Below are 12,645 nucleotides of genomic sequence, written 5' to 3' on the forward strand. Positions count from 1 at the left end.
GACTTCTGCGCGATAATACCGCAGTATATTGCGCTTCGCCAGCTCATCGTCATCGCCGCTTTCAGGCACGTGACCCAGAGACGAAAATAAGTTTGCAAGCAATACAAGCTTGCTTGACAGATTGCGCTTAGGTGTGGCCTTCCCTCTGCGCTATCTGCATTTCATCGGCTGAGTGGGCAGTACAGTTCAAATTGTGAGGAATGCAGTATTCCTGAGACGACAGAGCACCTCTTATGCATTTGTCCTGCAATTTGATCTACAGAGAAAGTCGCTGATAGACATGTTGTGGCAATTTTTGTTGCACCATTGACTGCAAATGCTCTATGGGGCCTTCACCTGATCTTCGTCATCAGCCATTGAAGCGTCTGAAGGCCGTCAACAAATCTTTGCATGAGAGCGGACTGGACAAGCGATGTTGAAGAGTCTTCGGCCGTGCAAGTTTTTCACCACCATCTTCATCTTCATAATCAACGTCTCTCTGATCTATCTTTCTACACCCTTTCCCCTTCGCTCCAACGCCGAGTAGCAGATTAGAACATTGATTCAGGCCGCCTTCTCAGCTTTTCTCTCATAATAAATATCTCTCTCGCCTATCACCGGACCAACCGTCGAGCAGTGGGAGGCCCAGCTGACAAGCTCGATCCCTGAAGACCAGCATCGCCTGGTAAGCAGGGCCAAGCTATCAGCTCAGGCCCACGGCATCCTGGACTAGGGACGCCGCCAACCTCGGACGATTTTACCGGCAGCTCATTTCAACTAATAAAGTTTATTCCTCCTCCTCTCTCTAGCAAAAGGATTCTTTTCTGTCTGGGCTAATAGCTTAAAGCTTCTTGATGTCATTCGCTTTAGTGAGACCTTTCAATGGCATTCACTAATATTGCCCTTTTCTGTTTTCAACGCACTCCCTGTTTCTCCAAAAGCAACTTGTGCCAAAAAGAAAATTGAGCATATTTTGTAAAATCTATGGAGTTGGTCATCAAAGTAAAACAAAGAAATTTTTAAAGTTTTTGTAAATGTCTGACTGCAGGACTAGCAAATGTCTCAGCGCTCTGCCGCTTTGACTCGGCAGGGAAGCCATGGCAAACCCGTGTAGAACATTCGTCGGCAGTCTGGCAGACAATGAGGTCAATAGACTGTTGATGAATTCAGAATCGGAAGAAACCGAAGATCCTGTGTAGCATGAAATTGGTAGACAGCCTGTGTAGCAGAAAAACGGTAGACGGCCGCGGCTGAGGATCGTAGGGGCAGCCATGGTCATTGCAAGTTTGTCAGGTCCGTCAATCCAGAGCTATAACAGATGAAATTTATGGGCCAGTTACATGTACTGAAAGGGGAGAAAGCGACGATGAAGAATCATGCTTCTAGGGAGTATGATATGTCCACTAAACAAACACGCGAGAAAGAAAAAAAGACCGGCATAAGTTGCTGAGCGGTCAGAAAAAAGAAAGAAAGGGCAACTGACAGTCAGATGGTTAAAGGAATGATGCTATTCAAGGCATACATTTGTCGCAGCGAGGATATTTAGGCAACTTTTGTTGTTTCATTGCGTATACTCGCGGACAACTTTCTGTGCCAATGAAGGGAAAGCTACGGGCGCGTGGCTGCTGCACATGTGTTACGGCGCTAAGTAGTCCGGCAGCGTTTCACAGTGCTTTTGGTTGCTCGGAACAGATGCTGAATCGACGCAGCTTCCACGTGCGTCGGTTTCACGTTTGCCCAGACGCCGCAAAATAAGCGAACTTTTACATTCAGCGTTGCGTTTTATCTTATTATAACGGTTGCTAATAACTTGTTTATGTTTTCTCTTCCCCTGCTTAAACTAACGTGGATGAAAACACGGGACTCCTTTCAGAAGCGCTCTCACATGTGCGCGCTTTGCCTCTGTAGCTTTCTCTTCATTGCCACAGAAAGTTGTCCGCGAGTATAGTTCTGAAGATAACAAGAATCGTTGGCCAGCACCTTTGTATCGGTAGTATAAGAGACTACAGGTATATGCCGATTTGCCACACGTGTGTTTACGTCAGTGGCGCGAGCGCGCCTGCTTGGAAGGCGACTCCCATCCTCCTCTCCATTCGTCGCCGCAGAGGAAGAGCGCGTCGGGAGAAAACGATGAACGTCCTTTTGGAGCGCTTCACTGCAGCACCGAAACCGCGATCTAAACCTGCAAACGGCCCAAAGCTGTCCCGCGGCAGCTCGTGCGTTTCAAGGAGCTATATCGGGTGTTCAAGGATCTTCACAGTTTAAGCCACCTCGAGGGCGTTCGACGGTGAATGCGCATCACGAGTACGTTGCGTGAGAGCAAGTGTCATTCTCATCGACTGCTTTATATAGACCGTGATTATCCGACACGCGCGAAAACGGCCGAAGGACTCAACGAAAAGAATTTGCGTTAAATGGGCCGCAGCCTTACGCGACGTTGCAGAATCACAGCCCAATTTCCAGCGAAGTAGGTTTTTTTCGAGCTGCTACGAGAAGTGGAGTCGCCGCTAAATAAAATAAAGCGTACTTTTGTAGGTTGCCCATGTATGACACCCATTCGAAACAATACCCGTATATAAACACTTTCGAGCACTTGCTCAACAAACTTTCACCAAAGGCTGTAACTTCATCCTCACGCTTTTAAGTCTGCATGCACATCAGCCGTATGCCCCCCCCCTCCCCTCCCCCACTAAGGCTAGGTGGCTTTTATAGTTCTCTCAGGCGCCCAGTGGCCTAAGTCCATTTTTAAATCACTGACCGTGAAACTTGCCAACCTATATACCACCGCTCCGTCTTTGCTCGAACTATATAGGAGGTAACTTAGTTCACCTACGACACTGCGGACGTCTCGTATGAACCATGAATTTGGAGAAAACCGAGTAGTATGCAGGGGGGGGGGGGAGGTAATTATTTGGAGATACCATTTTAAGCAAGAGAAGTTTCGTCATGCCTTACGCTTAACAATCACTCTATTTTGGCGAAGTATATACTGGGAGTGACTTAAAGCTCTTTCAGGACACTCAGAAACTTACTGAGGATGAATAGCGCGATAAAGAAGTGGGACAAAGAAAGACGACACGGGCGCAGACCAACTACTGAGGTTTGCTAAAAGAAACGCGGTTATATAGCATCGCACAAAGACTTGCGGCCAAGCAGTCAGTCACCATCCCAGACGGCCTTGCAACGCACGTGCCAACGGATTTGTGAATATTCAAAGCTTAGGCGATTTTCGGCAATGTTTATCTCTCGTCTCTTGTCTGTTGCCGTAATGTACGTCAGCCCGGAACACGAAATTTGCTCGGTATTCATTACTTCTCAGAAACAGCAGTGTAACGCTTTCGAGGAGCTGATTAAATATTTTTTGGAAAAAAAAAGAAGCCTAGTTCACTGACGGCCTTGAATATTTGCCAGGAAACCACGGACCAAAATGCTCCCATATATTTATTTATTTTATTTATTTATTCAATACCTGCTTATCCTGAATATGTCAACGTTCTGGCAGGTTGAGTTCTTTCAGGATACTAGGCAAACTTTCTGCGTATTTCTGAGCCGTGTGACACGAAGAAAATTGTTTGGTGCTATGTGGACGCGTTGCCCTGCCGCGTTGCCGGAGCACCTCGGATTTTGGATCTTATTTTTATGAAACGCTTCTCTCTCTCTTTCTTTACCCGCTATATCAAAGTGGCACATGCCCATTCTGCTGTGGCACGAATGGGCACATAACCTGCAGCATAAGCCTGCCTTATGAGCCCGAGAATGATGTACGCACACCAAGTAACCTAAGGTAAAGATGGCGTTCAATATCATGCCCTGTTCCATTAAGGGGTCTTCGCGCTCCACTTATATTATAAGCTAAATAATGTGTAAACAAGTTTATTCATGACTTATGGCCTGATCGCGTAGAACAGTGACGCCCTCAATGGCACTAAATGGTCGGTCAAACTTCTGCTTTCTAAAATCTGGAACATCCGGCGGCAAGAAACCGCGCTGATTGAGAAATGGGCTGCCGCACAAACACAACACAAGAAAGTCAAACACAAGAAAGTCAAAGAAGCCATTCGATATCATGCGCAATTCCATTAAGAGGTCCACGTGCTTTAGATATACGTGGTAGCGTCATATAATACACATGACCCCGTCGCACCATATCTGGAGGAGTCACGCGCGTATTGAGCCGGACAGCAATGCTGCCCGCTTCCGCAGTACAGATGCCTTCCGGGGTGTATTCGACGCGAGGGACGACGACGCCGATTTTCACCTCTTTCTTCCGTAGACTTCGAAGCGTAATGAAGCAACTGGACGAGGTCGTACCAAATCCAGGAACAGGATGGCGTGAAGTCAAGTGACGCACGCGCTGACGAATCTAACGCCGCCGCTTCTGCTCGTCATATCACGTGATAATCTCTCTCTCGGTCCCCCGCGGAATAGTAAATGATGGTGAAGACTATGCGTAAAGCATCGCTGGCTACCTATTTCAAGCTTACGAACTTTAGTGGCCACGTGTGGAATAAGGTATATTGGTGCAAATTTGGTTGACCGTTTTCCGCTCGCACTCTGACCACAGCCAAGCTGCAGAATTCTCAATGACTACGCGCAACAAGGGAGAAAGTCTTATGGAATGTGTTCAATAGCGCTTGTGTACTTCGATAAACGTCAGCAGTTTCACTCGGACACTTCGCGCGCATGAGCAGAAATATTTGAATAATGTCATTGTAGCAGATCGCTTAACTTCTCTAAAGTGCGTGTGTAGCACTCAGCTCTAATGTACGGAATGTTTTGGCAGACTGGCTGAAAACCTGTGCACCGTAAAGAAGAAAACTTATTATTATTATTTTTTTTTGCGAAGATCATACATCAAAGTCTGCGCCTATATAGCAGTGGCTTACCATGGCCATTCAGCATCTCCGCAGGTGCGATTACAAGGCTGGGAAACAGGCACAAGAGCTGTCCACTAAGTAACATTTTACCGTAACGAAAAAGAAACGGAAACCTTGTAATGTTCGCAAAAGGAAACAAACAAGAATTGCTTGTCAATGTTGTGTTCTCACGTCTGATTTAGGGTTCATTGATCGTAAACGATCACTCTATAGCGTCCTAAATGTAAGGCGCAACCGTGGCTCTATCATAATATTTCATTCAGAAATAAGTTTTTTTGCAGCTGACACAGGCATGCACTACAGGAGCTCTTCACATAAAGTCGCAACGAGTTGAGGGACTCATAGTCGTTCCCGAGGCGCAGTCGAACGCCTCAGCAAACTCGCGCATGTTCATAAGCGGGACATTACAGCGCTGCCTCGGCGGGGAGTACGATCCGGCACCCTGCTTATCCTCCCTGGAGCACCACTTGAAGCAGCTGCTCAGAAAGAACAGCTGCTCGTCCGTGAACCCCGCAAGACTCGCAGGAGCCGCTGGTTGCGAGCCGGCTCTCACCGCGCGGTACGCTCGGTACGCCTTGAGCAGACCACCCGAGTCAGCGAAGTTCTCGGTGAGCGCGTAGTCTCCGTGCGCGATCCCTTCAGCCCAGGACATGGTGTTGTACATCTGCCGGAGGCAGTCGAGCCGGTTCTCAAACTGCACTCGCGACCCGGCCGTCCACCAGTCCCTGCGCTGGCCGTTGCGGTCGTACAGTCCCGTGTCGGGATCGAAGGCGTGCGTCATCTCGTGACCGAGCACGTGGCCCAGGCTACCCAGGTTGTAGGACTTCGGGTAGCCGGCCACGTAAAAAGGCGGGTGCAGGATTGCCGCCGGGATCACCATGACGTGGTAAACGGGCAGGTAGAAGGCGTTGACCACGGTCAGCGGCACGCTGACATCGCCCTCTGTCGAGCCGTTGGCGCTCAGAAAGCGCTTTGCGTACCGTAACTGCGCCGTCCTGACGGAGTTCATCAGAGTCAGGTACGAGCCTGCGCTGCCCATCGCATTCAGGTACGGGTACATCAGCTGGAGGGCCCGGTCGGACGCGAGGTTCTTCGGCCGGCCCACGATGGCGCGGAGGGTGGAGAGCTTCTCGAACGCGACGGCTTTCGTCGTCTCGTCCATCCAGGAGAGCGAGTTCATGGTGGCGTTGGCCTCGCGGCGGATGCTGTCTTCCATGGCGGCCACGTCGCTCACTGCGTCATGGGGCAGCCATCGGCGAGAGAATACGTGCGCGAAGGCGTACGGCAGCACCGCGTCGGCGTCCGAGTAGCAGCGGCCTAGCATATAGATGGTGGACGCCATGCGGCTGCCGCCGAACTGTGCCCGAACGAGTTGATGTGACGTCATGGGCGCCAGGGCGCCAATCACGTGCCACGTGATGTAGGCAAGCAGCGGTACCACGTCCTGACTGGCCTGGCCCATGAGCTGGCCCAGTAGCACGAGTAGCTGCCAGTTCACCACGAACATCTCGCTGCTCCGTGCCAGAGGGTCGGGCAAGTGCGCGTTTACTGCCTGAGTGTTGGAAGAATGGTTGAGAGCGTTTGTTGCCTGTGTTATTAGTCCATTGCATAATAATAACAGATGCGTGAGGAACAGCCAACCATAGGGGGTCAAAACCCATGGGCAAAATTCAGGACATGCTAGTTACACTGTCACTCTGTATAATGTCCACGATCATACATAGAGAGAAAAAAAAAACTACGCCATCACAAAAAAGCATGCTGGAAAGCAAAGCGACAGAACTACAACTAGTTTTGTCGCATCTTTTGTCTTCGCATTTACCTCGTGCTTTTTCTTTTTTATTCATGTTCGTGTACTGACTCGTTCAACAACTTAATTTGCTAATATATACTTCATCATCGTGTAGTTCAGCAGTGATTTATCTTGACTGCCGAAAAAATAGCCAGATTTATCCAGGTCACATAACGGTACGAAATAGGCGGGGCAAGAACAGCGTACTTCCTTTCACACAAACATCACAAGAATTTTACGAAATTTAATTTGCCAGCATAGGACAAGCATGTTCTTTTGCGCTATAGATATCTGCATTCACGCTAAGATGGGACCCTTGCACGTGTTGTCACTTCCGTTTTGTGCAATGTTCTTCCACTCAGTACTCCATCATCGCTCCGAAAACTTCAGAGCCCCTAAAGCTGCCCCTCGATTGAAGTAGTCGCTGCACTTAAATGATACTCATCGACGATTCATGAGCCAATATTTCCAAACTACGCACACTGACAGTGTACACGAGTGACACGGGGTGCGAGAGTGTGTTTCAAACAAACCTTAGTCCCACATGAAAGCGCAAACGAGTGTTATTGAAGAGCGATGTTTTTCTCAGTCGCTCGGTAACAGCTGTGTTGCACTCGGTAGAGCCAAAGCTGAGCTCTAGGCCGAGGCAAACTTGAAAACCCGGTGGACAGTTCTTACTCGAGGACACTTGAATTTCTCACCTCTAGCCATTCACTTGTGTTAAGTTCGGGTCCAGTCACTTCGTCAAGCTGGCTTAGCAAAATGTACCGCATTTCCGTGTCCGTGCGGATTTCAAACGTCGAGGACACCATGGCCGAGAGGACACGGTTGTCCACCGCGAGGATCTGCGTGGCATCAATTTAGTGGACATTAATATCGTTTCCCTACAAACAGCGAGCAATTCTTCGAGCCTTCACTCGCTCATTAGTTCACTTTCCTTCCGGCTGCAAATTTTTTAGGTAACTGTCTTTGGATAAAAAAAGGAGACTATGGCCAGAGCAAGGGTGTCTCTTAATGCCTTAGATACAATTTAAAAATATCTACAATCGATGCCTTTCTTTTGGCTGACACTAGACCCGTTTGTTCCCGTCAGGGATCAATGGTGACCTAAGACCTATTTTGCTATCTTTTTAATCACAAATGTTTGAAAGGCACATGAAAGGGAAAAATTGGCAACCACCCGAATCGTAGGACGAAGCTACAAAGGAAACCCTGACGGGTTTCTCACAAAGAAAGCCTCGCAGCTGAAGAAAAATTCGTCCCAGACCAGGGCAAAATTTTCTTCAACAGCGAGGCCTTCTTTCTGAGCAATCAGTTTGGGTGTCCTTTGTAGCTTCTTGCTACAATTCGGGTTTCATTCAAATAACACAGTAGGGTGAAAAACTGACTTGGGAATGGTCTTATGTAATCGTAAGATGAGTAAAATGAACGAACCGTCATAGAACCTGCGTAGAATGTAAATGAGCTACCTGTAAAGTATTTACTTCTCGTTCTATTTTGCGCAAGAAAGAATCCACAGGCCCGCTTTGCAGTTTCTCAATACACCTAAATTATGCAGCTGCAGGTAGCCAGAAGTTATTTACGCTGTGTTTTAAGAAGTTCGGTGCGTGAAAAAGAAAAAAATATAAGTATGTAATACCTGGGTTCTCACAATAACTATAAGCTTCATGCACATCTGTGTTGAAACGTTTCGTACGTATTACAATAATTCCGTATCTTTTCCGCACAATTCTTCAAAATGTTACGGAATCTATATGGAGTCGTATAGATTACTCTACTAAATATGACGAATTGATCGAATGGCATATGGAACGTTTACATATTATGCAGTTATATACATCATAATAATTGATGTCGTGATGTATTCGGGCACCTCAATGCTTAGGTATCTCATGTTATCATTAAATAAAAAAATATGGGGGTAGCCGATATTCTAGTCTAGATGAAGAATAGGTTATCCAGTTGCACAGGCGATGTAATGTGCATAAAACATGCGACTGGCGCTCTAGTACTCTTACAGAAGGGGTAACAAGAAACGAAATGTATAGTTGAGGAGAGCAAGGAACCAAAAGATGAAAAGATAGCGAGCCGAGGCAAAGCAAACGTAATATGAGATCTCTGGGAGATGTCTTCCTTTTGCAGAGGAGACATGATGGTGACGATTATTATGTCACTGCTGCAGTATAGTAAGTTCTGGAACTTGCATTTTGGACTGTGCCTCTATCGGCGGGGGCGCCAGAGAGGAGGTCGGAGGCCTTGTCGAAGTAGGCGAGCAGCGTTCCTTGCGCCTGCAGCCTGTCTCGGACAATGAGCCATTCGGTCACGTACGGACTTGAGCCTAGGTGGAGGGCACGGTAGCCTGGCCGCCGAAAATGCGCATCTACGGTAAGCTGGAACAGTACCGGCAGACCCCAGTCCAGGGAGAAGGCGACCAGAAGGTCGAGCACCTTCTCCTTTGTCCTACAGCCGTCAGAAGCAGCAGCATACAGAACATAAAGCGTCTTGTCAGCGTGCACAACAACAAAACATGAAAGAAAGCTGCAACACTTCCCAAAGAACGACAAAGCTGAGCTTGTTGGTAAGGATACATAATGCAAAAAAAGGGTAAGGCGTGCAGACACGGACATAAGTGGACAACGCGAACGCGTGTTGTCCGTGTTCGTGTCGTCACATTAACACATGCAACTGTCGCTCTTAGTTTGCGTTCCCCTTCTAAATACTTCGTGCTGACTGCGGAAGAAAGGAGAGCGCAAATGCGGCGGAGCGTCACTTCGTTATTAGAGAGCTTTAGTTTAGGGGACGCAAGCGGCTTGCGTACGCAAGAACTAGGGGCGACGGTACTGCGCATGCGCAGACCGCTACGTCTACTTGCGTTCTTGGGTTGTTTGGCCGGCCGAAAACATCGCTGCACCTAAGTGGTCACGTTACCCACGTGACTCTCGCATGGCAGGAAAACTTACGAGTAGCTAGCGGGTAGATCATCTAAAAAATATTTCGCCAAGTGTCGACAGATGTCCTTTTTATATGTATTAGAGAAGTTTAGCGTGTCCGGTATTTGGATAAACGCCGTTGGGGCGGAGCCATAAACGGGAGCGGCCTGCATGGTGCATCCACCTGGCGGCGCAAAGCTCAAACGGACAAAAGCTGCTAATATTGCTGTAACCAAGTCTATTCTACTTCGGTGCTGGTGTAAATTTCCGGCACTGGCGTAATTGTGTTGCTGCGTAAAAGTTCTACCTGCAGCAAAGTAAGATACACTTGGTTACTGCAATATTAGCTGTTCTTGTCTGTTTGAGCTTTGCGCCACCAGGTGGCTGCACCATGCAGTCCGCTCCCATTCATGGCTCCACCCCAACGCCCCAGCCTGCGTTTACCCGAATACCGGACACCCTAAATCTCTCTATTAACTGTTTTAATAACAATAGTTTTATGTGCTTTACTTCATATGCTTGATTTCATGTTTTAAAAAATGATAACGCAGCAAAGATCAGACGATGATGGCGCTGCGAGCGCATGCGACCTCACAGCGGCTTGTGCTTGGGGCCGCTAACCTATAACGTGTTTCTGCTTGCGTACGCAAACGCAAACGCACCCAAGCGCTAGGGGCCTCAACGCCTTGCGTCCCCTAAACTAAAGCTCTCTATTGAACTTTTGCGGTGCGCTGTGGTTGTCCAGCAGGTGAGTTATTTAGAAGGTGATAATTAAGACGTCTGTCACGGTGCGTTTCGTGTAGCAGCGCAGCACAAGGTCAAGGCAAACGTGTACCCTGTAGCTCTAATGTTTTTTTACGTTTATTAGGAGCATCACATGCATTTTATCATGCTCAACCAACTCGCTCAACTAGTTGCCTTCCTGGCTACGGCTACAGTACCGTCATCTATCCAGGAGCACTTCGTGAGAACAGTTCATGGCAAGCCTAAACGTACTTTTCCGCTACGGCTACAGTCACGCCTTCTCGGCTCCGTACTATCGAAGTGGTCGCACCTGGGCTTTGACACTGGCCACGCCAGGTCGAAGCGCGCCATGAACTGACGAAGTTCGTCCAGACGGTCCTGCTCGTTGAAGGCGCCCTGAGCGCAGCGTTGAAAGAGGCGGGCCACACGATGCGCTGGACTCGGCCCATCGCTCTCTTCGAGGACAAGGCTGACGACAGCGGCGAGGGCAACGCGGCGCTGCAGACTCTGCACACAGTCACGCAAGAGTCGGAGCGTCAGCAGTCACGTGTTCGTGCATCACATTCTCGCCACCCTCGCGAAGCGAAACACCACAACCCTCCGCGAGAGCTCCATTGTTCTCTAATTATGAGTTACAGGCGTATGATTATTCCCATGCCACAGATGGTCGTGTGCCGAGGAAACCAAGCTGAGAAGACGGCCCTGTACTATGATACTGGGCGTTTGTAAAAGGGCTGAATATCGACAGATAGTCGGTCCTCTACGGCGCAACTTCGTATACTTTTGAAACGTTAACGCCTGGTGGAGCATAGTAGATGACCACTGGAAGGAAAGGAATGCAATACATAAAGTGGCTCGCATGGCCATGAGGTTAACGACAAGGACGAAGATAAACAGGCAAACTGTTGCAAAATCACGCCAGCGACGACGACGACGACGTCGCGATGGCTGTGAAGTCAAGGACACGGAATGGAATGATTGGTCGAGACAAATGAAGTTTTCTGGCGACAACTTCTGCAAAGGAAACATCACACGATGAGGATTGCGACAGTGGTAACTCAAGCTGGAGGAAGCATCTGAACGGCCCAATAGCACCGTGTTAAAACAGGAAGGTGAGAACGGAAGCTAACCTCATCAGCCATGTGATAATACTGGTGGTTGTATGGTGTGCTCGGACGCACGCTGACGCTCCGCTGTCCTACGTTCTGCGGCCAGTGGGAGCCAATCTTTAAAGCTCCTTGGGGTGGGCGGCGGTGTGAAAATTTTTAACAGCCACTAGGGCACCCATTTTCGCCATGTCCAGGACAAGCCCACATTGCAAGACTTCAGTCAGAAGCGGCACAGTGGGAAGAAGGGGTAGAAGACGCTTAGATTTAAAGGTGCTGCTGTGTTGAACCGAGCACACCATGCAAACCACCAGTATCACCACATGGCTGATGAGACCAGCTCAAACCTTGACCCTCCGTGACTTACCACTTAAGGCAGCCGACAGCACCACGAAAGTGGTGAGAAGAAGAAAATATTGCTTCGCTCCAAAACAAAATCTGAAAAAAAAGAGAAAACTCAGGTAAAAAATATGATATGTATTGCGTGCCTCGAAGTGATTTTCTGCGTCCGGGTTCTCCTGCAGCCATCCTGCGCACACGTAGCCGTAGAAGTCCTGGCACGGGTCAACGTGGACTTGCTTCAGTGAGCGGGCGATGTCCGCGCCCGGGTCCTGGCAGTCGGGGTACGCACAGCCCATGGCCAGACGCCGCACCAACTTAGGCACCGCGAACGTCAGAGCCAGCGTGGACAGCGCCACGGCCGAGACGAACACGGAGTACTGGCGCCAGGACCGGGGTCTGGCGTCGTCGACAGAGCAATCGCCACTGGCGTTGCAGGCTGCGAAGTACCTGGGATCCAGCGGTAATCTTGTCTGGGCGCGTTCTTTTACATGAGCCCGTGACTCGGGTCTCGCAAACTTCTCATAGACAACAGCCATCGTGCTCTTCTTTCTTCTTCTTCTTAATGATGGTGATAATGGCGTTGATTCCTTCAACCATAGTGCAAATCAACGAAAACAGGTCAAAATAAATGGCCGAAGGTCAACAAAAATGCATGTAAAGATAAAAAATAAAAGAAAACGATCATAACTAAAGTAAAAAAAATCTGTAATAGAGTGATCAGCCTTGCATAAACTACACATGGTGAAAGAAAGCAGAAGATAATACAATAGTTAAGGAAAAGAAAATGTTGTGGTTAAACGTACCTCAACTTTTCAACTCAGTTATTAATATTTATTTATCTAACCCATCTAAATTAGCATGTCTCTTAATACAAT

The 12,645-nt window shown here is 48.5% G+C and overlaps 1 protein-coding gene across 1 annotated transcript; it reads right to left on the reverse strand.

Moving 5' to 3' along the window:
- Positions 1-5,152: 5,152 nt before the first annotated feature.
- On the reverse strand, positions 5,153-12,306 carry LOC142574485 (endothelin-converting enzyme 1-like). Its single transcript, XM_075683548.1, has 5 exons — positions 11,917-12,306; positions 10,633-10,829; positions 8,853-9,108; positions 7,350-7,493; positions 5,153-6,408 (listed from the first exon to the last, which is right to left on the reverse strand). The coding sequence occupies exons 1-5, from the start codon at positions 12,304-12,306 to the stop codon at positions 5,167-5,169; spliced, it is 2,229 nt and encodes a 742-aa protein (XP_075539663.1). The 3' UTR covers positions 5,153-5,166.
- Between the last annotated feature and the right edge of the window lie 339 nt (positions 12,307-12,645).

This window comes from Dermacentor variabilis, chromosome 3 (assembly GCF_050947875.1).
Source record: "Dermacentor variabilis isolate Ectoservices chromosome 3, ASM5094787v1, whole genome shotgun sequence".
Taxonomy (NCBI): domain Eukaryota; kingdom Metazoa; phylum Arthropoda; class Arachnida; order Ixodida; family Ixodidae; genus Dermacentor; species Dermacentor variabilis.